At 42.3% G+C, this 27,500-nt stretch overlaps 3 protein-coding genes across 3 annotated transcripts in view; 2 read left to right on the top strand and 1 right to left on the bottom strand.

Moving 5' to 3' along the window:
• LOC306939420 (protein Shroom2-like) overlaps positions 1 to 2,531 on the top strand; it is a gene marked incomplete at its 3' end in the record, with an annotated part of 47,122 nt that extends 44,591 nt beyond the window's left edge. Inside the window, exon 4 of the mRNA XM_079524008.1 lies at positions 2,509 to 2,531. Coding sequence (XP_079380134.1) covers positions 2,509 to 2,531 — 23 coding nt within the window. The remainder of the gene's footprint in view (positions 1 to 2,508) is intronic.
• A 3,278-nt stretch (positions 2,532 to 5,809) lies between these two features.
• LOC306939153 (poly [ADP-ribose] polymerase tankyrase-1-like) overlaps positions 5,810 to 27,500 on the top strand; it is a 39,510-nt gene continuing 17,819 nt past the window's right edge. Inside the window, exons 1-7 of the mRNA XM_079523664.1 lie at positions 5,810 to 5,991; positions 9,668 to 9,789; positions 10,942 to 11,033; positions 14,814 to 14,892; positions 16,494 to 16,665; positions 22,501 to 22,580; positions 25,606 to 25,751. Of these exons, the coding sequence (XP_079379790.1) occupies positions 5,826 to 5,991; positions 9,668 to 9,789; positions 10,942 to 11,033; positions 14,814 to 14,892; positions 16,494 to 16,665; positions 22,501 to 22,580; positions 25,606 to 25,751 (857 nt within the window). The 5' untranslated portion in view covers positions 5,810 to 5,825. The remainder of the gene's footprint in view (positions 5,992 to 9,667; positions 9,790 to 10,941; positions 11,034 to 14,813; positions 14,893 to 16,493; positions 16,666 to 22,500; positions 22,581 to 25,605; positions 25,752 to 27,500) is intronic.
• Positions 19,296 to 21,252, bottom strand: LOC306939154 (E3 ubiquitin-protein ligase TRIM35-like). The gene has a single exon (XM_079523665.1). It carries the CDS (start codon positions 21,100 to 21,102, stop codon positions 19,675 to 19,677), a length of 1,428 nt encoding a protein of 475 aa, XP_079379791.1. The 5' UTR covers positions 21,103 to 21,252; the 3' UTR covers positions 19,296 to 19,674.

Consider the following 27,500-nt stretch of genomic DNA (forward strand, 5'->3'; position numbering starts at 1 on the left):
TAGTGGCCGAATCACAGACAAGACACATGAAATATAATACCTGAATAATGTCATCATGATGAAATCATGTCTGCTGCTGTGCCCACACAGCGGCCATGCGTGCAGGCCACAGTGGCTGTGTGTGCTGTGGGTACATGAAGGCACAGCTGTGGGCACAGCTTATGACCACGATTAAGAGCTGTCTGCATCATATAATTTCTACTCGACGACTAATATTGCCATGCAAATAATTGCGATTAACAAGAGAGACGCTTGCACGCTTGCAAACACTTGCGCACGCACACGCACACACACTCTACCTGTTCTACCAAGTCTCCAACAGTCTGGGGGTAGTGACAGCTGATTGACAGGTGGGGGGATGGGGGCCGGCAGGTGGGAGATGGGCTGTTGACAACACACTGTTACTGGAATAAAACAACTGTAGTTTCACAACACAATTTTATTGTCGGCACTCCGCCAGACCCAAACTCCACAATGACTCAGTTACATAACATCAGGTAACATCCGGTTTGTATCCACCGGTCTTACCTTAAAGTCACAGTGCATCACATAGCCCACACACTCACTGGATATAGTAAACAGGGAACAACATTAACTTAACAAACTCACTGTCTCTTAAAAAAAAATAAAAAAATGCATAGCAATAATTCCAAAACAAAATACAGCAACGTACAGCTTGAGGACAAAGTTGTTTTTCCCTTTTAAAGACAAAGTCCTTCCAAAGTCACAACCCTAAGTATTCTCAGTAAGTTGCCACTGTCCTTCACAAAGGGCCTTCAGTAACTGAAGAGGTGAAGCCCCCTTTTTTGTAAGGCAGTCCGCAAGTTGTTCTTTTGTTTTGTTCCAAAGGATCCGCTCAACCTTTTTGGTGTGGATGAGCTCTTTGATGCTGCTGATTTCCAGACGAAGTCTTTTTTCAGTGACTGACTTTGTGGACTTGAGTGCATCAGCCAGTGAATGATTATCCGTGACACAGGTTATTGGTGCAGCATGAACAATATCACCAGCAGTCAGTTCAGAGAAGAGTGTAGACAGAAAGATAGCATTATCAATCCCGTCTGACATTGCCAGTGTTTCACCTGCAAGAGTGCTACGTACAACTCTCTTAACTCTCCTAGACTGCCATGAAAGGGGTGAAAACTTCCCATTCTCCCCCATCAGCACAATAAAGTGTCCTCCTTGTGTGCCTCCATCAGAAAGATTCCCAAAAGAGGCATCACTGAATGTAACCATTTTCAAAGCACTGTCTCTGCCCAAGTACTGGAAGTTGAGAATTACCTTCTTGGATTTAAGTTTAGACACTACCCTGTTTGCCTCATGAATAGTTTGAACAATTGCACTTTTTATGCTTGATGCCAAGTTGCTCGCATCGAACATGACATCTGGTCTGCTCTGTCTTGCAACCCAGAGGATTTGACCTATTTTTGACCTGAGTTCATCTCTCTCTTTCTCAGAGAGAGGAGAGTCCTGTTCCACAGCCCGTGCAGGATCGATATGTATGGGCTGCAAATGTTGTATGTAGTTCTCCTGGTGTATTTGTACTTTTCTGTTCACAGTGACAAAGTCTATTCCCACATAACAGAAGTTTTCATGTTCCTCTCGTCCGATTTGGAATGCAGATCTGAGCTGCGGTATCACTGTTTTGGAGAAGCTTTGTGTGCCTCCCCATATGAAGTCATCCACATGGCAGGCTAGAACTCCAGACACAGTACAGTCCTTATCTAGCCAGTAGAAAATGGCTGGATCAACTTTGGAAATGTTTCCTCCTGTTGCCAGCACTATTTCCTTCACTCTGTTGTACCAATAGAGAGAAGCATCCGCCAGTCCATAGACACACTTTTTTAGCTTCCATAATGTGCCTTCACTCTCAGCCTCAGGAGGAGGCCTGATGTAAACATCACGCGACAGTGTCATTCCCTGCAAAAATGCAGACTTTATGTCCATTGAATGAGGTGTCCACTGTCTTTGACAAATCACTGCCACAAGCAGTCGGAGGGACTCTGTAGCACATGTGGGGGAGTCCTTTTGCAAATGCGACACTTGTAACTCCTCAAAACCTCTAGCCACGAGGCGTGCTTTTGGTACTGGTCCAGTGAGTGTCTCTTTAAGAGTACACACCCACCTAGTAGAAACACATTTTTGCCCCTCATTTTTAACTTCCTCAAACACATTGTTATCTTTCCAGCTCTTTAACTCAACATGTTTTGCAAAGTCAAATGACACATCCTTTGTTACAAACACATCCTCACATACATTTGTGACATTTGTTAAAGGTAAATCAGTTAATCCATCATCACATACATTTGGCACATCATTTGTTACCACCTCAAAATGATCAATTTTCGACATGTCAGCTGCATCTGTGGTGCCTGCAACATTAGTGGGTTCAATATAAAGAAAATTATACCAGTCTTTGTATTTGCCCATAACTTTTCCTGCACGCCCCAAAACCTTAGCTGTGTATAAAACACCTCTGTCTTTGTATTTCACAATTTGTCCTGTTTTCAGACTCACACCTGTCCTCAGACTGACACCTGCTCTCTGCTCTGTACCATGTGTATCTGTAGTGTCAGCCGTGTGTTCTGTCTCATTTTGTATTCCATCTGCCATTTGTGTTGGCTCTGATTGTGGTTCTGTTTGTCTCAGTCCTTGTATGACCTCTAGGTCATTGTCAGCCATGTCCTGTCCTTGCTCCACGGTTGTGTCATTTTCTGAATGAGCTTTCTTCAATCTGAGCCGATGCACTCGAACACATGTTCCCCCATGTCTGACAAAAATCACTGCCCCGTCCTGTCCGATGACAACTCCTGGGCCTTTCCACTCTGGACAATCCACTCTCTTGTAATATACACGATCTCCACTGTCATATTTTTCATCAGTGTTGCGTGTTTGTTTCCGCAGGGCTCTCCGTATTCTTTCTGAACACTCCGCTTCTGTAAAAGCCCTTCTTGCTGCATGCAAAGCAGTGATGTGTCTTGCCACCCATTCACTTTTTGTTGTGCCCTCTAAAGCTGGGGGTTTATCAGTTAGTACAGAGGGCAGATTAGGATTCTGTCCAAACACCAGCTGATGAGGACTGTATCCATGGACATTTTGCATGGTGTTCTTTGCCATTAAAGCCCAGTCCATCGCAGTGCTCCAGTCACAACTGTTGCTGGCCTTTACTTTCTTTATAACCTCAGTAAGTGTCTGATTGTGACGCTCACAAAGTCCATTGCTCCATGGGCTGTAGGCAGCTGTTGTCTTTATTTCTATATTAAAATTTTCTGCCATATCTCTCACCTCATCATTATTGAATTCGCCACCATTATCCGAAAATAATTTCTGGGGGGGGCCATGAACACTTATCCAGTCGTGGACAAAGTGTTTCACAAACTCTGAAGACCTCTTTGTGGTCAGAATGCTGCCTGCACTGAAGCGTGTGAAATGATCAATAATGTGGAGATACCACACACCTGGTTCAAGTTCATGCAAGTCTACAGCTACAGTCTCGTTGTACTGAGATGCCAGTGGTAGGCCAACAGCAGGCTTTGGCGTAGGTTTGCTGTACCTTTGGCATATTTCACATTCACTTACAATCTTTTGCAGGATGACAACACATTCAGCATCATTGTTGCCTGAGCTTTTTAGAAGCTTCTGTAATCTGTCAGCAGAGGCGTGGCCAAATTGTTTATGCAGTTTCAATAACATTTTCTGTTTAGTAGTCGTGCTCATATCTTCTGAAATGATCAGTATTTCATCTTCATACTGACTTCCATCCTCATATTGACTTTGTTTTTCTTCAGGAATAAAATCCTCTGTAGCTGCCAAGACCTGTTCTTCCTTTTTAATGTTCTCACTTTTGTTATCCATTATGTTCACACAATAATGACCAGAGCTTGTGAAGTCAAGTTTGACAGGATTGTTGAACATCACCGCCCTGTCATGTTCCATGTCCAGTACTGTCCCTGCTCTTTTCATTGAAGCTTTGCTTAAAAGCAGTGGAACATCAGCCGGAACTACTTCAGTTTCAATTTGACACTTGGTTTGTCCAATTCTTGCCGGAATTTTCAAACTTCTAGTGGAATAAACCACTTTTCCATCTCCAAACTTAAATGGCCTACGACTGAGCTTTTCATTTATTTTCATATCTCTCAACTCATTCTGGCTCAGTTTAGACATATAGCCATCTAGCCAGCCCTGCCCACACACTGTGCGTGTGCAAGCAGTGTCTATTATTGCTGAACCAAAACATTCTGTCATGAAGATTTCTGCTGCTGTGGGTGATATTTGCTCTCCATTGTCGGGCTCTTCAGTGAACAGAGTAATATTGCACTCCTCTACTGCACCTGAATTACGTTCAGCTTCCTCTGTTAGTTTGACGTACTCACTTTTATGTGGACAGTCTTTGGCCCAATGAAAGGTTGATTGACAGACGGCACACTTTGATCTACGGCCGTACCTGTCCAAGGGATTTGTGCCAGGCATTATTGTCGTCTTCTGTTGATCCCTTTGAGGCCAAAACTTGCCCTTCTGTCGTCTCTGCTCCGCCGTCGTAACAAACGCAGTATCTTGATTGATTCCCATGCTGTGAGCTGCTGACGTTTTCCCTCCGAATATCCTCTTCAATGCTGACTTCATGGACGCAAACGTTAGATCTGTACATGCTGTGAGAGCCAACTGACGGTCTTTCATGTCCAAGCATGCAGTATCCAATAGTTTGAAAGCCAACACTGCGTCGGGAAGTTCCATTTTGTACTTTCGCATACGAGAATAACGTTGCTCAAAATCAATGATATAGTCCGCCATGGACACGCTGCCGTCTCTCTTTACCCGATCAAAGCTCGAGTAAGCTTCATATACTTGATCCTTCTCTTCTTTAAGAAACAAACTGTCAAGCTTTGCAATCAACGTGGCCATACCGTCATCTTTATTCAAGTCATCAACGGGTATTTCCATCGCCGTTTCTCTTGCACATCCAGATAGCGCCAAAACCACCGCAAGGGCTTGTTTCATTTTTGCAAGTTCCGTGACTCTGCTCCATATTTCGATTTCATTCTTCCACGTTTCATATGGCTTCCCTTCGTCGAAGCCTGGTGGGACTCTATAGTTTCCAACCATCCTCTGCTACCAATGTTACTGGAATAAAACAACTGTAGTTTCACAACACAACTTTATTGTCGGCACTCCGCCAGACCCAAACTCCACAATGACTCAGTTACATAACATCAGGTAACATCCGGTTTGTATCCACTGGTCTTACCTTAAAGTCACAGTGCATCACATAACACACACACTCACTGGATATAGTAAGCAGGGAACAACATGAACTTAACACCTCTAACGTCGCGCCGCGCAGCCCTAAAACAGTGGTTCCCAAAGTGGGGTCCGGGGACCCCTAGTGGTCCTTGAGGGAGTTCCAGGGGGTCCCCAGCTAAATGATAGTTAGGAACCAAATGGGCCCTTATACAGTACAGTAGGTCTGTAACTCAGAGAGTGTACAAATAGAACCATGTGGTTCCATTTGTACACTCTCAGAGTTAAATTAACTTTGATTTTACAATTAACATTGGGGTCCCAGAGATAGAAATGCCATTAAATAGGGGGCCGTAGCCTAATTCAGGTCAACTGAAATGAAAATGTTTGAGAATCACTGCTAGAGCCGTACAAATCTTCTCTTATGAGGTCCTTGGCATATATTTCCAAATGGGGGGATCCGCAGATTAATGAGTATCATTTTGGGGGTCCTTGACGTGAAAACGTTTGGGAACCACTGCCCTAAAACACTAATGATGTCGTCGTTGTTGTTGTTTTTTCCCCTCCAGCACGGTGCGTGTGTGAACGCCATGGACCTGTGGCAGTTCACCCCGCTGCACGAGGCGGCGTCTAAGAACCGCGTGGAGGTGTGCTCGTTGCTGCTGGGCCACGGAGCCGACCCCGGCCTGCTCAACTGTCACAGCAAGAGCTCCGTGGACATGGCCCCCACGCCGGAGCTCAAGGAGAGACTCACATGTGAGAGGAACGCACGTGCACGCGCACACACACACATATGTTTGAATTACTATACCTATTATATAATTGCTGGCCATTCTTAACCCATTTTGAAGCCTTTCTTTAAAGCCAAAAATAGGCTGTTGTCGGTGCACGACGCGGTTGGGAAACTAAGTATAAATCGGGCATAACTCGACCCACAAAAATGAAATGCCAAATCCTAATTCTAACCGCTAACTCCCTTTTCATCACATTTTTGTACTCAATTTATACTGTGTTAGTGGGTACAATTGGCCCTCACAAATATAGAAATACAATTGTAATACAATGACACACACACGCGCTCAAACACACTCTGCATAATGAGTACTTCCTACTTTTGGTACTTTAAGTACATTTTGATACCAGTACTGGTATCAAGTATACATTTTGGATTCCGGACTTTTACTCGAGTATATCTTCATTGCAGTACTGATACTTTTGCTTAAGTAATGAATACTTTTTCCACCACTGCCCCTCCCGCCCCACAGGAGTCGTGGCCCCCCTCCCACCCCCAGACCTGCAGGAGTCGTGCCCCCCCCCCCCCCCCCCCGCCCCGCGTGCAACTAAGTATGAATCAGGCTGCATCTGTCGATGCTTTCAGGGTGATTCATTGGCACGCGTTGAAGCTTCTATTCCTGTGTTTCTGATTGATATGGTTTTGCGTGCATGACTGCATCTCTGCATCAGATTGTGGGACTCGTATACCCGGGTGCTGTATGGGAATCTCTTTTAATCTCCCCAACATAACATCGCTGTCGGTAGGACACCTTGTATGTCCAAAACCGTTACTTTTCAGGAAATAAAATAATAACCTTTGTTTTCCGAAGGATCCATTGTAGTAATTTAGCCACTTGTAAATCCGCTGTGTTTGGTACTTTTGCGCGACACTGTATTACAAAGAAGTCGGGTATTAATTTACTGAAAACATTATTATGGAGATGCAAGGTTTCTGCTCGACAGTGACATTAACCCATTCAGGCCTGACGTCGAAATTTAAAAAAAAAAGTTTTCTAAATCATGACAATTTTCGGAAAGATTTGAGGCACATTTTAACGATTTTTCAAAAATAGCAGACCTACAAGTTCATAGCGCGCCACTCGGTGGCGCGCTATGAGCTTGTAGATCTGCTATTTTTCAATAGCTAAATTATAACAATGTTTAAAACACCAAAAGGGGTTCCCACCCAAAATGGGTTAATGGTTAATGTGGTTAAACGCTAACGTGACATGGATGCGTTCCAGGTCTCAATGGGATAAACAACCTTGGTAATGGAGCAAAGAAGTGGTGGTCATTATCTTGTGCCATCGTTCCAGACCCCATTCATTTTTCCCCATAGACATTTCCGAATATATTTATATCAATTATTTTAAGCCTAGAATCGAGCCATCCAGGATCCTAGTGAATCATGACCATAAAACATTTGATTATGTGGCAAAATGTTAAAGCAAAACAAAGGGTATTTGCTATTTATTATTTATAGTATATCATATATACATATATATTTTTTTATTATTATTTTTTTTTTTACAGAATCAAATGTTTTATGGTCATGATTCACTAGGATCCTGGATAGGATCACGGTCTTAGCTTACGCATGTTTCGCGATAAATGCATTTTGTTACATATGTGATGTATTCCCATGCTTTTTGTTCTTGCCTATTGTAAGTCGCTCTGGATTAAGAGCGTCTGCTAAATGCCTAAATTGTAAATTGTACGCTTAAAATAATTGATGTCTATGGGAAAAATGAATGGGGTCTGGAATGATGGCACCAGAAAATGTCCGCCACTGCTATGCCCTGTAGCAACTGAATTTAAATCAGAGTGGGTTTCACTCAGTTGATATTGAATGACCTTTATTCACTTTTGGTGTAATTACAATGAATAATGGGGGATATTGCGACGGGATCGGCTGAACATCAAAGAGTCAAAGCGGGATATAATTAAATTCACGCTATCAGCGGTGCCACGTTTGATTACGCGTGCGTCACTCGGAAAGGGGAAAAAAGCAGACAAGATAAGTCGCTTGTCTTCCCCTCCTCTGGGAGGCTCTCTGCAACGCCTTTGAACATTACGTCGCTGTCGGGTGTAAACCTTGTACGGAAAAAAAAAGAGTTCAGTTTTAATATTATTTACTAATAATGAAAATAGTTTATGTACAAGGCATCGCTAAGCTTATAGTATTTATAGAGTATTTACACAATACTTTTGTGCAACACTCTTGTATGCTGAAGTATGGCATTCATTTACAGGGAGAAAAAAACAAGTTGAAATATTGAGATACAAGGATTCTGCTCGACAGCAACGAGGAGTTATTTTGCAACCACACATCTTTATAGTCTCCGTTTCAAAGCTGATGAAAACGTGCACGCGCGTGCATACACACATGCCCACACAACACACACACACACACATACATACACTACACACACAGACTCACACACGCACACGCACGCCTGATTAAATGTAAAAAATATAAAAAAGATCTTTATGATTAATTTCATACTGTACACAGATAGAATTGATTAGATTACCTGAGCTGAATAGTCTGAATTGTCTAAAAAGTAGTTTGGTTGTTCCCTGTTTAAATGATGCATTTGAATTGAATTTGAATTGAAGGATTGTGATTTAGTAATTCCCATCCAATTGAATCTGAATGTTGGGGTGTGTTGTATATCTTAGGACTCAAAAGCAGAACTCAGAACCAGGTTAACAAGAAAAGGTCTTTTATTCAGCCTTAATCCAAAAAATGCAAACAAATTAGGAATGGAGGGGCTGTGGGTTTGGCTGGTTGGCAGGCAGGCAGGCAGCAGGCGTTGAGGTACTGGGGGCACAATCAGGGACACGAGGAGTTAGGAATATGCTGATAACAAGCAAAAAAAGCAGAGCATGAGGCACAGTATCTTTACCGGTTGGCAACTGACCAAACTGGCAAGGGCTGGAGTGAAGAGCCAGGGCTTTTATCTGCTAAGCTTGATGAGAAGATGAACCCCAGGTGAGCAGACAGCTCCACAACATGATGGGGAATTGGAAGGTCAGGCCCGGGCAGACATTCACACGCCCACACGCCAGACCAGATAACACTGAATGGAAGATTCTGAATTGTTTGTTGACCTGCAGTTAACAGCCTGACAGTTTTGTTTTGTTTTTTTTTTACTCGGGGGCTTCTAGGGGATTCAGAACTATTACTACTGTAAGACATTACATTTCATAGCCTCGTAAACCTTGTATCTCCATATTTCAAACCTTTTTATGGTTTTTCGTAATTGAATGCCCTACCTACATCATCATACAGGAGTGTCACACAGACGCAGTGAAAATAGCAGATCTACAAGCTTACGCCTTGTGATGTTTATCCTGTGTTCTGCGTGAATTCTCTCTCCTGATTGGATGAAATTGGTATCCCAGCATGAAAATGTTTCCGTTCCTTAAAGAGACGGAGATACATGGAGACTCATGTTACTGAACAAACACTCTAGTCTATAGCAATGTTTACTGTCAGAATATAAAGCTTATAACGTATCCCACCTATAACTGTGTGTGTGTGTGTGTGTGTGTGTGTGTGTGTGTGTGTGTGTGTGTGTGTGTGTGTGTGTGTGTGTGTGTGTGTGTGTGTGTGTGTGTGTGTGTGTGTGTGTGTGTGTGCGTGTGCGCGTAGATGAGTTTAAAGGACACTCGTTGCTTCAGGCTGCTCGGGAGGCAGACATGGCCAAGGCCAAGAAGTCGTTGGGCCTGGAGATTATCAACTTCAAACATCCTCACACACATGAGACTGCACTGGTGAGACTTCTTTTATTTATTTAAAAACATGTGTTTATTGATTTTTCTTTACAACATAGTATTTTCAAAGCAATTATTCAAATATATTTTTCCCCCCACACCCACATGGCAGCACAAACACTAAACAAAAACTGCAAAGAAACATCAGGAAATGAAAAGAAAAAAAAAACACATAGTTAAAATCCATTGAGACCTGGAACGCATCCATGTCACGTTAGCGTTTAACCACATTAACCATTAACCCATTTTGGGCGGGAACCCCTTTTGGTGTTTTAAACATTATGTTATAATTTAGCTATTGAAAAATAGCAGATCTACAAGCTCATAGCGCGCCACCGAGTGGCGCGCTATGAACTTGTAGGTCTGCTATTTTTGAAAAATCGTTAAAATGTGCCTTTTTCTTTCCGAAAATTGTCATGATTTAGAAAACTTTTTTTTTTAAATTTCGACGTCAGGCCTGAATGGGTTAAACAAACAAACAAATGTCCACTGGTGAGACTTATTCCCAACACACACACATGAGACCGCACTGGTGAGACATTCACGCGCGGTTCATAAGGGCGTATTGAACCGTGTATGCCGTACCGTACAGTTCGGAGTTAAACCGTAAACCACTGCACCCCTAATATTCACAATAGGCCTATCTCACAGCCCGCTTTCCACGCCCACTTCCGGTAAATAGTGGTGTCTTTAACATGAGCATTTACACGTTTTTTTTCTCTGGAGAATCTAAGTACATTTTCTAATGTAAAAATGTGACAGACCAATATTATTATGAAGCAAACAAGATGGTAAATCAGGTCGAACAGATAGAACAAACCTTACCTTGAGAAAACAAAAGTTGTAGACTTCTTAAATTACCTCTGTTAACATGTAGCGTCTATGGAGTGACGTCACGCTATCACCACTAACCCCGAAAGGGGGCGTATTTAGGGGGGGCGGGGAAATTCTGTGAGATAGGCTTATACACACTCATTCACAATGCAAACACACATATATTATACAGAGAGGTTTGACCGTGGTATTATGCTAATAATGAATTGAACTGTCAGATGATGAATGATTCTGTTTGACTAACATTTGCACAGTGGTAACAACGTGTCATGAACACAACAGTAATGGTATTATTAACTGTATGTGTGTGTTTGTTAGCACTGTGCAGTTTCCTCCCCTCACCCGAAGAGGAAGCAGGTGACAGAGCTGTTACTAAGAAAAGGTGCCAACGTCAATGAGAAGAACAAAGAGTAAGTATCCATTTAGATTCTGATCAAACCCTTTAGGACCTGAGGCCGATTCTACGAATGTCTTCTAAATCCTAACAGTTTTCTGAAAAAACATATTGCTATAGATCAGTGTTTCGCAAACCTATGTCAAGGACCACCCAAAATGTTATGTATTTGGCCATCTCAGAATATTTTGTTCTAGGGACCCAGCAAATATTAATCATTCAAAATGTTCGATTTAATTATTTGCTCCGATTTTCATGGTTTTTGAATAGCCAAAGTATAAGATATGGTGGTTAATATAAGTGGTTAAAAGATTGCGATGCAAATGTATGTAAAAGGACACGGATGCTTTCCCGGTTTTAATGGTTTAATTACTGAACTACACTGTAAATAAAATAGTATGTGTCCATTAGACACTACATTTAACATGTACAGTGGACATTTCACGGAATCTGCAACGATTTGAGATGATAATACTAGATTATTACTAGATTGTTTAATATTTGTATATTATTATTAACTTATTATTACCATATAACATGTTAGACTTTGTCTAGACTAGGGCGGTCAAGATCTGACTGTTGTGATTGTATCTTTTGTCCAAGACTGATACTGTACATCTTTTCCAGTGGCGCAATTTACCTAGGGCTGCTTTTTGGTGTCAGCCAAAGTCATTCTTGGACACTTTCTTTTCTTTTTGAGAGCCTATGTCCAGCTTTTAGTGTGTGTGCAAACACACTTTGACCTACACAAACATTAAATGCCATTGACAATGAATGGACAATTTTGAGTGAACACAAACATTGCGTAACACAAACATTCAAGACGAAGGTGTGGATGCGAATTCTGATTGGCCGTAATGAGATGATGTATGAGGATGTACGATGATAAGAGCGCCCCTCACTTCACACGGGTGTGATTTTACATCACGCTGCAGTTAACCCATTCAGGCCTGACGTCGAAATTAAAAAAAAAAAAGTTTTCTAAATCATGACAATTTTCGGAAAGATTTGAGGCACATTTTAAGGATTTTTCAAAAATAGCAGACCTACAAGTTCATAGCGCGCCACTCGGTGGCGCGCTATGAGCTTGTAGATCTGCTATTTTTCAATAGCTAAATTATAACATAATGTTTAAAACACCAAAAGGGGTTCCCGCCCCAAAATGGGTTAATGGTTAATGTGGTTAACCGCTAACGTGACATGGATGCGTTCCAGGTCTCAATGGATTAATACAACTAATCAATTTAATCTATTATGAAAAAATATCGATAATCAATTATATTATTACTACTGTATTTTGGAATGGGGGAAATGGAAATGTTCTTTATTTCAAAATAGCGAAGAGTAGCAGATCGATGGTGATCGGTGATTCTGTGCGATATTGTTGTACGATGACGTTTTAAGTGCAGTAGGTTGCAGCCCTAGTATTGTAGGGAGATATATGCAGATATATGCCACCACACCACTTCAAATTCCACTCGGAACCATTTATAATCACTGGTCACTTCCAACTCTTCCTCTTTCCTTCCTTTCTGTTTTGCAGCTCAGACATCAATAACGCCAAGCGTCCCTGTGCATTTGAAACCATAACTGTATCCCAGACCACTTAAAATGCCAGTCACACGCACATGAATGCATCTCTGAAATACATAATTACCAGCATTCCACCCACGGCCATTCCGCTGTGTTCTCATTTAATTTCGGACTTTGAAAAATTGCATCGGAATCCTCGAGGTTGTTACATTTAACCCATTCAGGCCTGACGTCGAAATTTAAAAAAAAAAGTTTTCTAAATCATGACAATTTTCGGAAAGATTTGAGGCACATTTTAACGATTTTTCAAAAATAGCAGACCTACAAGTTCATAGCGCGCCACTCGGTGGCGCGCTATGAGCTTGTAGATCTGCTATTTTTCAATAGCTAAATTATAACATAATGTTTAAAACACCAAAAGGGGTTCCCGCCCAAAATTGGTTAATGGTTAATGTGGTTAAACGCTAACGTGACATGGATGCGTTCCAGGTCTCAATGGATTAAATGCAGTCCTTTAGTATTCATGTATCTCTGTAAAGATGTATATATTCACTGTGATCCCTGGCCCCTGGCAAACAACAACATCAAACAGATTTGACTCTCCTGAAAACGGAACACTGAAAGGCTGATGATTCCTTATATAATCTTATATAATCAGTCAGTTAAAAAAAATATCTACTATGTATTTAAATATAATGAATGTGGTTCATTTAGACCAGTGGTTCTCAACGTGGGGGGTTCCAAATGGACCCTTGCAGGTCTGTAACAATGAGATTGTACAAATGCAACGCGTTCATTTGGTGTGTAAACTCTCAGAGTTTACAAAGTCATACAGCTTATGGGGATCCTTGAAATGAAAAAGAGGTTGAGAACCACTGATTTGGATCGTGCAATGATGGTGACATAAGGCAATAAAGTACAAAATAATGGTCTGTCTTCACAAGTGATTAGAGCCCAAACAGACAAATATGCATTGGTTTACAGAATGATTGTTTACTGTATCCGTATTGTCACCTGTCGTGTGTTATTAACTGTTCTTTTAAATATTACTTTGCTATTTTCTACCGCTGAAATATTTAATCACTCGCATTCCTTTAATTTTTCATTCCTCTAATATCTTTCTTTCTCTCCACCTCCTCTCTCTCTCTCTCTCTCTCTCTCTCTCTCTTTCTCTCTCTCTCTCTCTCTCCACCTCTCTCTCTCTCTATTTCTCTCTCTCCACCTCTCTCTCTCTCTCTCTCTTTCTCTCTCTCCACCTCTCTCTCTCTCTCTCTCTCTCTCTCTCTCTTTCTCTCTCTCCACCTCTCTCTCTCTCTCTTTCTCTCTCTCCACCTCTCTCTCTCTCTCTCTTTCTCTCTCTCCACCTCTCTCTCTCTCTCTCTCTCTCTTTCTCTCTCTCCACCTCTCTCTCTCTCTCCTTTCTCTCTCTCCACCTCCTCTCTCCACCTCTCTCTCTCTTTCTCTCTCTCCACCTCTCTCTCTCTCTCTCTCTCTCTCTTTCTCTCTCTCCACCTCTCTCTCTCTCTCTCTCTCTCTCTCTCTTTCTCTCTCTCCACCTCTCTCTCCACCTCTCTCTCTCTCTCTCTCTCTCTTTCTCTCTCTCCACCTCTCTCTCCACCTCTCTCTCTCTCTCTCTCTCTCTCTCTCTCTTTCTCTCTCTCCACCTCTCTCTCCACCTCTCTCTCTCTCTCTCTCTCTCTTTCTCTCTCTCCACCTCTCTCTCCACCTCTCTCTCTCTCTCTCTCTCTCTCTCTCTCTTTCTCTCTCTCCACCTCTCTCTCCACCTCTCTCTCTCTCTCTCTCTCTTTCTCTCTCTCCACCTCTCTCTCTCTCTCTCTCTCTCTCTCTCTCTCTCTCTCTCTCTCTCTCTCTTCTCTCTCTCCACCTCTCTCCACCTCTCTCTCTCTCTCTCTCTCTCTCTCTCTCTTTCTCTCTCTCCACCTCTCTCTCCACCTCTCTCTCTCTCTCTCTCTCTCTCTTTCTCTCTCTCCACCTCTCTCTCCACCTCTCTCTCTCTCTCTCTCTCTCTCTCTTTCTCTCTCTCCACCTCTCTCTCCACCTCTCTCTCTCTCTTTCTCTCTCTCCACCTCTCTCTCTCTCTCTCTCTCTCTCTCTTTCTCTCTCTCCACCTCTCTCTCCACCTCTCTCTCTCTCTCTCTCTCTCTCTCTCTCTCTCTCTCTTTCTCTCTCTCCACCTCTCTCTCTCTCTCTCTCTCTCTCTCTCTCTCTCTCTCTCTCTCTCTCTCTCTCTCTCTCTCTCTAGTTTCATGACTCCCCTCCATGTCGCGGCTGAGAGGTCTCACAATGACATCATGGACATACTGCAGAAAAACGGGGCGAAGGTAAACAAAGCGACTCCTTTCAATTCACTCGTTTCTGCCCGTCTCCATCCATTAGCCCCTCATCCATCTGCCGATGGCTCCATGGATGGATCCATCCATCCATCTCTAAATGCCAATTAATTTGATTTTCATGTCCTTGACTCCATTTGTGCCTCCTTCCAATGGCCTTCATTATGTCTTCTTCAACATGTTTCAGGCCAAGGACCCCTTAGCCATGAGCGAGAGAGTTGAAGCAGGGACCTCTACTACATATTGTATGAAATTGTGTTTCTCATAGATTTCATAGATGGCTACATAGACTTGTTCTACAGCACTATCATCAGTGTTGTGTGCCTTTATGTTTTTTGTTTGTTTTTTTATGTTTATTTACACTATCTTTTCTATGAACTAGAAGCTCGACCAGCCTTTGGCTGGCCGGTGTGACGCAGAAACCTGTGGCCTGTAGAATGATGTTACCATAGGTGCGTGTTGCTGTCTGATGACGTTGCATAGAGGGGTCCTAATGGGCAAAAAAGGTGGCTGAAATGTGCCTGAATGATGCGTTTTATATTTACTGTACAATTTACAATATGTGAAGACATTGAGGGCGGGATAATAAGCCTAGTTCATAGACAGAGAAGTGTTGAAGAGTCTGTAGCAAGTTTGGAAGCAAGTGGAGTGCTGGTCAGCCCGTGATGAGCTGACGCACACAGCGACGTTGCCTCTGATTCTGGTAGTGGGGTATGTCTCTTGGTAAACTTGGTAAATACTTGGTAAACCTGACATTTGGCAAAAGGGAGACGCTGGCATAGTCGGTAGTGCTGTCGCCTCACAGCTAGAAGGTCCTGGGTTCGATCCCCGCTGGGGACGCTGTGGGTGCTGGGGGGCGTGTTCTGTCCTCCGCGTCATCAGTGCCCATACCCTAGGCGGGGTTGGCGAAAGGGCCTTTCTGTGTGGAGTTTGCATGTCAGCCAGGGGGAGGATAACATGTTCAGAATAACGTGTTCCTTCCACGTCTGGCCAGGAAAACTCCCCCCTGTCAGGTGAAAAGAAGCAGCTTGGACTCCTCATGCATAGAAGGAAGCATGAGGTCAGTCCGTTGTCTCCCCCCCCCCCCCAGGTTGGCAGAGGAAGTATAGCGCCCACGATTACATTAGATAATTGACACTGGGTTGCAAAATCGTGGGATAAAAATTGGCCCACTACTACTGGGTCTACTACTGGGTCTTCTCTACACAAAATCTATTCTATAAGCCCTGTTTTTAAGACCAAATCTTGATTGTTCATTGCAGGTCTGTCATTTCCAGTGCAAGAATTCTGTGGTGTTGGACTATTCTCCACATCTCCACAATAAAGTCCTCAGTGTTTATTTAACTCTGTTTAATGGGTTAAAATTAACCACTTTCAACCTATCATCCCTAATTTGGGCATATAATTGGAGGTGTATCTAACTGTAACTGTAACTAATCAGTGTTATAGATTATATAAGTGTGTGTGTGTGTGTGTGTGTGTGTGTGTGTGTGTGTGTGTGTGTGTGTGTGTGTGTGTGTGTGTGTGTGTGTGTGTGTGTGTGTGTGTGTGTGTGTGTGTGTGTGTGTGTGTGTGTGTGTGTGTGCGCACAGGTGAATGCGGTGGACACACTGGGCCAGACAGCGCTGCATCGCGCTGCGTTGGCGGGACACCTCCAGACCGTGCGGCTGTTGCTAGGATACGGGGCCGATGCCACGCTGGTGTCGCTACAGGGCTTCACCGCTGCTCAGATGGGCAACGAAGCTGTGAAGCAAATACTCAATGGTGCGCACATGTATGTGTGTGTGTGTGTGTGTGTGTGTGTGTTATGATGCCATCAGCCAATGTGCCATTCTTGTTCACAAATTGTGTTCTGTGTGTCCAGGGATGAACCAGATATCCCATTACTGGGACAATTAGTCGCGCACCTTTGATGTAGTTGCGATTGGCGCTTTCAAGACGCGTATTACAAACAATGAAATTCAAAACAGGTAGTGAATTTCACGTGCAAGTTGTACACACACAGTAATACAACACAATCAGACTGTAGCTCTAAGCACATCAGTGAGTGACAGAAATCTCACTACTGTACTGTTAGTCAATAGTCGCTAGATCCATTTTCATGCTGAATTGGTCTTTTTGTTTTACTCGTTTACTTGTGGACAAGGATATTTTTCTCGTTTGGACAGGGATTTTTTTGCTACTTTTCTTTCTTCATTTTACGGAGGACGAAAATGTTCGTTTCGAAAAATATCCATACACGTGTACCCCAGGCCTCATTAGTTTATTTTAAATATCCATACACGTGTACCCCAGGCCTCATTAGTTTATTTTAAATATCCATACACGTGTACCCCAGGCCTCATTAGTTTATTTTAAATATCCATACACGTGTACCCCAGGCCTCATTAGTTTATTTTAAATATCCATACACGTGTACCCCAGGCCTCATTAGTTTATTTTAAATATCCATACACGTGTACCCCAGGCCTCATTAGTTTATTTTAAATATCCATACACGTGTACCCCAGGCCTCATTAGTTTATTTTAAATATCCATACACGTGTACCCCAGGCCTCATTAGTTTATTTAAATATCCATACACGTGTACCCCAGGCCTCATTAGTTTATTTAAATATCCATACACGTGTACCCCAGGCCTCATTAGTTTATTTAAATATCCATACACGTGTACCCCAGGCCTCATTAGTTTATTTAAATATCCATACACGTGTACCCCAGGCCTCAGTAGTTTATTTAAAATATCCATACACGTGTACCCCAGGCCTCATTAGTTTATTTAATATCCATACACGTGTACCCCAGGCCTCATTAGTTTATTTAAATATCCATACACGTGTACCCCAGGCCTCATTAGTTTATTTAAATATCCATACACGTGTACCCCAGGCCTCATTAGTTTATTTATATCCATACACGTGTACCCCAGGCCTCATTAGTTTATTTAAATATCCATACACGTGTACCCCAGGCCTCATTAGTTTATTTAAATATCCATACACGTGTACCCCAGGCCTCATTAGTTTATTTATATCCATACACGTGTACCCCAGGCCTCAGTAGTTTATTTTTGGAACACAGTTCGTACATGGCGCGATCTAAAGATGACCTTATGGTATTTTCAATAGAATAAATAACTCTGTGGCCCAGGTGGATAGCGGCATCTAGCGCTAGCGGCAGTGATGTCAGACTTTGGTTCTCTATTATGGTATCAGTATATTACTTTTTCTCTACATTTTTTGAGTTTACAATTCTTTTTTTTACCCCCTTTTCCTCGCCAATTTAGTCGTCATTCCAATTGATTCCTCCCCCACACACTTGCTCAGTGGCGTGCACAGACATTTAGAGGGGCAGGTGCTCAAGTTAAAAAAGGGCACCTTGTGCAGCGCGTGGAACCGGCCGGTTGCCTTAATCCATTTTGGGCGGGAACCCCTTTTGGTGTTAGCATTATGTTATGCTTTAGCTATTGAAAAATAGCAGATCTACAAGCTCATAGCGCGCCACCGAGTGGCGCGCTATGAGCTTGTAGGTCTGCTATTTTCGAAAAACCAAAAAAAAAAAGGGGGTGCTCTAGCACCCCCTAGTGTCTATCTGTGCACGCCACTGCACTTGCTGTGTTGTCACTGCTGTAGAGCCTTCGTCCTACTCCTCTCGCCCATCACTCCCCGCTGACCCGTACCGCCCCCCCAGCGCGTAGGAGTACGTGCGTTATCAGCCTCCCCGCCCGGCTTCCCTCCCCTGAACCATTTGTGTTCGTGTAGACGCCCGACAAAGCCGGTTTCACCACGGTGGATTCGAACTTGCAGTGTCACCCTGTCATGAAATGTTATGCCCTTGGATAATGTCAGAACAAAATACAATGTCTGTGCGCATACTGTATAGCCTATGCATTTATAATTTATTTAATATATTAAAAATAATGAATTAGTCAATTCGCCGTTGACTGAACGTTTTAAGACAAGTTATATAATGGATAGCTAGACTTAAGTTATAGATGGGAAAGCCCAGCCCCAGATTCATATTTCTTGACAAACACACCTATGGCGCTTTTTATTGGGCATAACGTGATTAGCTCTCAGCCCAGGAAGTGTAAAATCCCTGCCAAAAATCTGAGTAGTTGTAGAATCAAGTTGTACTTGAGCAAGAAATCTGAGCATCTATAAAACCAATTTGTACTTGATCAAGGCATTTTTTCCCTGTAAACCACAACTGAATCACATTGTTTCTATGAAATTGAGTAATATTATACTCCATCAACATCATCATTTTTTATTATTTTTTACATTTTTACTGGAACAATACAAAAAACAATGTGCCAAGTTATAAAGACATGAAACCGTTGCATTGTATATGGGGTTTATAGCCGAGGCTAATTTGCGACCAAAGTCCCTGGTGCATTCAAGACGCTCTAATCTAAAGTACAAAAGCAATAACATTCCCAAATTACGGTTCAACATTTATAAATGTGCTTAACATGTTAGTGTTCGCACCTCTGGCCTGACCAGTGTTTAACCCTTTCATTAAATATTTTTAGATCAGTTAGTCTTTTTATTTCAGTTGGTAGGGCATTCCACAGGTGTATCCCTTTTTCTGAATTAGATGACTGACCAAATGTGGTGTTGCGCTTTGCTACCTTAAGGTTTCCGGCTGCTGATCCCTTTGTGGTTCTATTGGTTGGCCTACCTGGCTGCTGGAGCGACCGCTGGAGCAAGATCATGAACACATTTAAAAATCATAATCATGAATCATAAGCCTCATAATCATCATTATTGTTTAACTGAAGTGTTCCACAGTTACACTGATCTTCCCAGGCAAAATCTTCAGAGGGACAGTTTTACTAGAGGCTATGAATGGAAAGAGTGCTTCGGTGAAAGTGTGTGTGTAGTTGTGCATGTGTGTGTTAGTATCAGGATCAGAGAATGACAGCTTTCCTCCATTCCAGTCTAGTTGCACTCTGATCCTCTGAGGTCTCTGCTTCAGTGAGACATCAGTGAGTGACTCTGAGGCGTGTGCTATGTATTTACCTCCATTTAACAATATTCCCCAGACCCCAGACCCTTGACCCTTTAACTGTCCCTTTCTCTGGAACGACTCTGCTAACACACCCAGTGTCCAGCTTGTATTGTCTCCAACCTCAACATCCCAGGTGTGAGTCCCTGAGTTAAAGCTCTCAGAACCAAGGACAATGGGTAGGACGTCAAACCTCTCTGGGTTGGCAGGAAGAGGCTGGCTTTCTCCCCATCTCACGCTGGTCAGATCATCAGACACAGTGTATGTATGAAAGGCAGTGTTGGGGTCCAGAATGACGGGAGTGTAGGAGACAATGTCCTTCATCTTGTCCCAGACTCTGAAGGTCAGGTTGCCCAGGTGTTTGGTCACGTCTATCAGTGCTCCTGAGACCGGCTGTGGGTCCTGCGGGGTGAACTGGACTCTCTCCATCGTGTTCTTGTAGTTCTGCAGGAATGAGATGTGTTCAGCTCTCAGCTCCTCCTCTGCGGTTCTGATTGTGTCTGAAATGGTTGATATGTCTCTGTTCAGACCCTCGATCTTCTCCTTCATCATCTGACTCTTCTGCTGCTCTTCCTCCCTCAGTGGAGCGATGCTGGCCTCCTCTTCCTCTTTTAGAAACTGACGGATCCTCTGAAACTGTTCTTTAATCTGCCTCTCTGTGTGTCGGGCCTGGACCTTAATGTGTTTTGCTGTTCGGTCACTTTTTGTTTTAACTTCATTTAAGACCTCCAGTTTCTCCTGTAAATTCTTAAGTGATTTCTGGACTTCCTCCTTGTGATCCAGAGCAGCTTCATCGATGGGTCTGAAACTGTGGTTGGTGTGTTTTTCTGAATGCAGACACACAACGCACACTGGCTGTTTACATTCCAGACAGAACAGTTTGAATTTCTCAGCATGCAGACTGCAGAGATCCTCAGACCCTGATGAAGTTCTCTTACGTTTTGAAGCTCTCTGTCTCTCCTGTTTGAAGGCCTCACACAGGTTCTTCAGAGCCAGGTTACGGGGTGGATGACCTGTTGAATGTATTTCCTTACAAAGTGGACATTCCTGTATTTCCTTATTTCGCCACCATTCCCGCAGACAGGCATTACAGAAGCTGTGACTACATGATAGTACAACAGGATCTTTAAAGATGTCTCGACACACAGGACAGGACAAATCTTCTTCTGGAAGAGACGACGTGGAAGCCATTTTGTCTTTGAGTGAAGCTACAAACACTCTGCTCAATGCAGGGAGGCAGTCAGTGGTGGTAAATCTCTCTCTCTCTCTCTCTCTTCCCTGAAGTTTACTTCCACTGTGAATCCTGGTTGTTGTTAAACTCCGGCAACAAGTTTAAGTTATTCTCTGCTGTAGCTGTGGAAGTCGCTCCCTCACTGGAAGTTGTTTGTTTGATGGGAAGGGAAATCTTATTGTTGTTCTCTCCGTGTGTATGTGTGTGTGCCTGTGCCAGAGAGAGAGAGTGTGTGAGAGAGAGAGAGGGGGGAGGGGTAGGGGAGGGGGAGGGGGAGGGGGAGAGAGAGGAATGTTAAGAAGACAACCTCCCCTTTTCCTGGTTTGTGAGATAACTCAGGCAATAGAGGGTATGCACATGCATAAAGTCAATGGGAAATCGAGTGGCAAGTGACTTGGAAATTTTTTGAGTTTAATGTCGGTTAATGCAATCAGATAGGACTTTTCTGTTTGGATGTATGGGCTATCAAGGCCAGAAAAGTAGTTTTTTGCCACTCAGTAGGCCTCTATAGTCCGGGAGCCGTGGGGGTGAACATGGTTTTATCAGTAAACGTTTTTTTCTCAACTGATTCTTGTAGCTTGGGGTCACCTTTTTAGAATTCAAGAGGGTGCTCTGTGATTTGTCCCCTTGGGCATTTTTACAATTTTTAGTTATTAACCCGTTAATGCCCAAAACACTAACAAATTCCTGAAAATAAAGATTTATGGTATTTTATGCAAAATACTTGATTTAAATGCATCGCATTTCCTTTTAGAATGTACAATATAATTTGTTATCAAAATTGGGCATTTTTTATATTAACCCCTCCATGCTTAAAACGGCAAAATACAATAATCAATGCAAATGCAAGACATTTGTCTCTGTGTTACACTGACTGAAAAGATATCGAATTCTGTGGCCGCAGAGGTTGTAGTTTTAATGCTTTACTCTACAGAAAGGCGAGACGGGGACGAGAAAGTACAGTATAAGTCCATGTTTGACTTCTGTTTGACTTTTACTTTTATCACACACTACAATATAACGGCTCAAAAGGCGTCAACAGTTTGCAATAACGCCAGCAAAATAAAAAGGCACGGACCGTGAAATTGTATCAAACCTAAAAAACAAAGTTGACCCGCAAATTTATTTTAATAATGGAAAATGCCAGTGAAGCGCTTGGACAAAGGACAACAGGAATTATGGCTTCTCGGCACGTGGACAGGTCATGTTCGCCCAACGGTTAATCACGTACCACAGAAAATGTCTAAATGATAAAAAATAAAAATAAATATCTAAAAGCTCATATTTCTATTGTATTCATACCATTTATAAAGCATGTATGTTGGTTATGTATCCTAACATTCCCCTCCCCTGTGCAGAGAATGTTCCCGCAAGAAATTCAGACATGGACTACAGACTTCTAGAGGCAGCTAAAGCTGGAGACTTGGACACTGTCAAGGTAATATATGTCTCGATTCACCTTAAAGGCAATTCTGTTTTATTTTGTTAGTCTGTGGGTGCGTGGGTGGTGCTGGCAGAAAGTAGATTGGGTTGAAGTGGTAATTTTGTTTTATTGTGTTAGTTTGTGGGGGCTGCTGACAGAATGTTGAAGTGTGCTGGGTTAGAGTGCTTAAGAGCTCCCCCAGACATTGGAGTGGTGGAAAGTAGGCTAACTAAGTACATTTACTTAAGTATTGTACTTAAGTATGATTTGGAGGTATTTGTACTGTACTTTTACTTCTACTCCACTGCATACCAGATCCAAATATTGTACTTTTACTCCACTACATTTATTTTGCAGCCTTAGTTACTTTGTAGATTTGGATTATTATTACAAAACATACATTAAAAACGTAGCCCTATATATATTTTCATATATTTTATCCATTTGAAAATAGCCGATCTACAAGCTCACAATGCGATCTGCAATTTCAAACGATTTTTATACATGTGAAAACTTGAAATGAGACACTCTTACTTTCTACTTTTGTAGTACATTTTGATACCAATACGTTTGTACTCTTACTCAAGTCAATTCTCAATTCCGGACATTTACAGAGTATTTCTACATTGCACAATTGATACTTTTACTTAAGTAAAACAAATTGTGAGTACTTTTCCTACCACTGCCATACATTGGAGTGCATGGAGTGCAGATGCTGTCTGCAGGGTACTAGAGCTAGATCTGTATCCAGGGGTGACTGTGAGGTCTATGGCAGAAAGTCTACCTTCAGTCAAAATGTTCTCTCCATCAAAGGTTGTCAATACTGGAATCAGCTCCCTGTCACACTAAGGGAGATCCCCACCTTCACAGCTTTTAAAGGACAATTTATTGAAACAATGTTAAAGAACAACCAGTCTTGTGATCACATATAAAGTGTATTTACGCTACATTTATATGTAATGTTCATTAATATGCTCTGTCCCGTCGAAGTAAACACACACACATTAATTGACCCACTGTCAGTGGCTGGTTTAATGATGAATGTTTTCAGGTTCAGCTAGAGTTCATCGTCGTTTCTCTTATACACACAGTGCACGTTCGTTTCTCTGGGATTTCTGATTGGATCTGGATCTGGATTTTCCCCCCTTCCTAAGTGTGTGACATTCTACACAACAAAAATCGTTAAATGAGCGCTCAGGAATTCTATAGTGTAGCTGTCTAATCACAGGCCAATTAGCGATTAGACCCGGGAGACCAGGTGATTGTATGTGATTTGCCACTTGATAGAAAGCCTGGTACAAGGAGTCTCCGGTGTTTAACTGGGGTTTGAAAACCCCCAAGCTACTGTGATGTTTGAATATTCAAAGAAATTACAGACGTTGTGTGACGCAACAAGTGACACATTGTAAGCATGTAGATCTGATTTTATTGATTAACTTTTTTCTTAATTTTTTTGACGATTATGCAAATTGAATTGCTGAAAAATATTATGAGGCCGAGTACTGGTTCTTATGTCTGTCAGCAATACCCAAGATGGTGCATCTGTCAGGATGCAATAATGGACCGAGACTTGACTTCCAGTATTCCACAATCTTTATATTCAGCAGTTCTGCAGTAACAAACAGAATTAATCTATAATTAGATACTGGTACTTTGACAAACACATAATAAATACCACTCCATCACAATGAGTGGGCTATGCAAACTATATCATGGTAATAAATCACACCATATACTGTATGCTCAATATTAAACTGCATCTGTAGACATTGGTAGCGTTCCCTTTTCACTTTGAAGTTTATAATTAACATCCTCCAAAGATACCATCTGCTTTGCAGGGAACTGAACTGTCTGATATAATTGAAGGGATGACCCCTGGTGACCACATAAAGGGGACAGAATCATGACAGAATGACATTTGGATCAGTAAAAACAACTGCCTGGACACTGGTCACTTTACTGGTGCCAAAAAACGGTGATACACTCAAAGAAGTACCCTAATTAAGAAACCACCACAGTAACTCCAGAGTCCGGACACTTGTATTATGAGCATTATATCATGACGTTAGCATATCTCCTTGTATCTCTTACACAACGTGAGGGCATAAAACCCAACACTCAGGGCATAAAAGGGCATAAAACCCAACAATATCAACATAGTCATGCACTTACTTTCGTCATTAACTCGAAGCTTGTGAAAAAATAAACTGGAACTTAGTTCAGACGATACAAACAGAGGTAAAAAAACTTGACTTAGAATAAAGGGCTCGAGCACATTCCTTCTCTCTCGCGGGCTGAGGCACGTAACGTGACTACGTCACTCCTTGTAACTATGGTAACCTGTCCCGAGCATTAAAGGTGCATACACCCGTATAATTCCTGGTCCCTTTTAACGATTGCGATTATCTCAAATAATTGCGATTAGATGATTGTGCGTTGAATTTGCTGGTGATTCATTTCTGTCACCTCACCAGTGGGGATATGTTTTAAACCTGCTTCTTCTCAAAATTAATTCAATTACCAGATTTCCTGGTTGGGAAATGTACAGTAGACTTCAGTGATGCTTCATAGATGTTATTATGTGCAAATAAAGAGGGCAGCAACTATATTCCACAGTTCTGTGAGTGCATGCGTGTTTGCTTTCTTCGGTACAGTAAGTTGATCTCATTGTTGTTCGTTATAACGTACTCCGACAGTGACTTCTTCTGTACTTTATCTCTTGTTCTGCTTTGAAAATGGAAACCGTATTCCTTTTCGGTGCTTGGGGAACGGGGTCACCTGTTGTACTTTTGAAACGGAATGAATCAAGCATCCGTTTCACTCACGCTGATCTACAAGCTCACAACGGGGACCGTCACACCCGTCCCAAACGTGTTGTGCGCATCTAAATGTAGTTGAAATGTACTGCTGCTCTCATCAGCAAGGCATAACCCATAGAACAATACATAAAGTAAGATGAGATAAGAACCTCAACCTTTATTGTCCTCCTGTAAATATGGCATCTCTGTCTCTCTCTCTGACTCTCTCTCTCTCTCTCCAGTCCATGTGCAGCGGTCAGAATGTGAACTGCAGAGATGTGGAGGGTCGTCACTCCACTCCTCTCCACTTTGCAGCAGGCTACAACCGAGTGGCAGTGGTGGAGTACCTGCTGCATCATGGAGCTGACGTGCACGCCAAGGACAAGGGGTACGGCCCTGTGTGTGTGTGTGTGTGTGTGTGTGTGTGTGTGTTACAAGCGCATTACATTCACACACCGATGGTGGAGGAAACCATGCAAGGCACCAACCTGCACATCGGGAGCAATTAGAGGTTCAGAGTCTTGCACACTTAGGACACCTAGACACTAACTCTGGGGGAGCCCGGGATCGAACTGGGAACCTCACAGTTTTCTCACCCAGCCGTACTCTACCCCTGAGCCACTGCCACCCCACTGTGTGTGTGTCCATTTGTACACTCTCAGAATTACTGGGGTATGTGGCTCCAATGCATGTTATACTGGGGCCAGGGATGCACGATATAATCGGTAGCATAATCGGAATCGGCCATATCGGCCATAAAAATGCCGTATCAGATCGGTGTCAAAATAATCCTGATTATTTAATCGGTAGCCAGCAATGAAAAAAACAAAAGAAAATTCATCAATGAGTTCAATATAAATCAAAAGTGTCTAGTACCTCTAGTCTATAACAAAAGCCAAATCAAATATGACGTAAAATCTAAGTAAAAAATAAACTGTAAAAATGTTTTACATTTAATTTGTGTACTCATCTCATTCAGTAGTCATTTAGTTGTGAAAACAGACACTTGGAAAAGAGTATAGGCTATTTATTGATTGATTAAATAATGTATTAACAGGCTTTGGGCCAAGCCCCTAGGGCCTAGGCTTGTTTCCATTGTGGACGGTCCTCTGTATATCAGAATCGTTCAGAATCGGTATCGACAGATATGACCCTGCAAATAATTGGAGATCGGATATCGGTCATAATTTCATAATCGTGCACCCCCAGTCTGAGGGTCCTTGAAATTACAATGTCTAAGAATCAATGCTCTATAAGAGGGTTTCCCAAAGTCCAGGGGGGCCTCAGAATCCTTTGATAATAAATTAAGCAATAATAAATTGGAAATGACTCAAGTAAAGTACAAATACCTCAACATTGTACTTAAAGGGTAAGACCACTTTTTAGAGGTTTGGGTTGTTTTCTTACCTTATTATGGGCAAACTAGTCCATTCCATGAGTTATTTCGCTCCGTTGTGTTGTTTATTAGAAATTTGAGAAATAAAAAAAGTCGCTCATTGACTTCCATTGTAACAGGGAAACAGCTCTCAAAGTCAGTCTTTTAGCACATGAACCAACGCAACAAAAGCTGATTCTGACAGTTTATGACACCAGGAAAACTCATACGGTTTTATTTTCGTCTTTTAAGATAGATTTATAAAGTTACTATTTTAGTCGGAGATAGACTGAAGCAGTGCTACGGCGTTCCCAACTCTCGCGGGTCGTCTTGCGAGGTTTCGTTTGTAAACAGAAGTCTCCACGCTGTTTGAGATGCATCCAGCTGCAGCCTCGCATATGAGCAGTCCCAGACACAGACACTTTACACACTTCTTCTAAAGTGTCTTCTAAAGTGTCTCCCTCAAACACGTCCATTGTGTATGTTTTTATTGACAAGCGGACGAGATCAAATCCATGTGTTTACATCCCCGTCATTTCCAATAAGGAAGTGGTGTACAGTTTTGGTCCAATCAGATCGTTTTTCACAGCAGTGATTAGGTCGGTGTAGGCATACCTACCGGATCTTCTTTCTACACAAATTAGTCAAAACAAGACAAAGTTGACATTTTTTATTAAAAATAAAACCGTATGAGTTTTCCTGGTGTCATAAACTGTCAGAATCAGCTTTTGTTGCGTTGGTTCGTGTGCTAAAAGACTGACT

Source organism: Electrona antarctica (genome assembly GCF_951216825.1).
Source record: "Electrona antarctica genome assembly, chromosome: 16".
In the NCBI taxonomy this organism is placed as follows: Eukaryota; Metazoa; Chordata; class Actinopteri; order Myctophiformes; family Myctophidae; genus Electrona; species Electrona antarctica.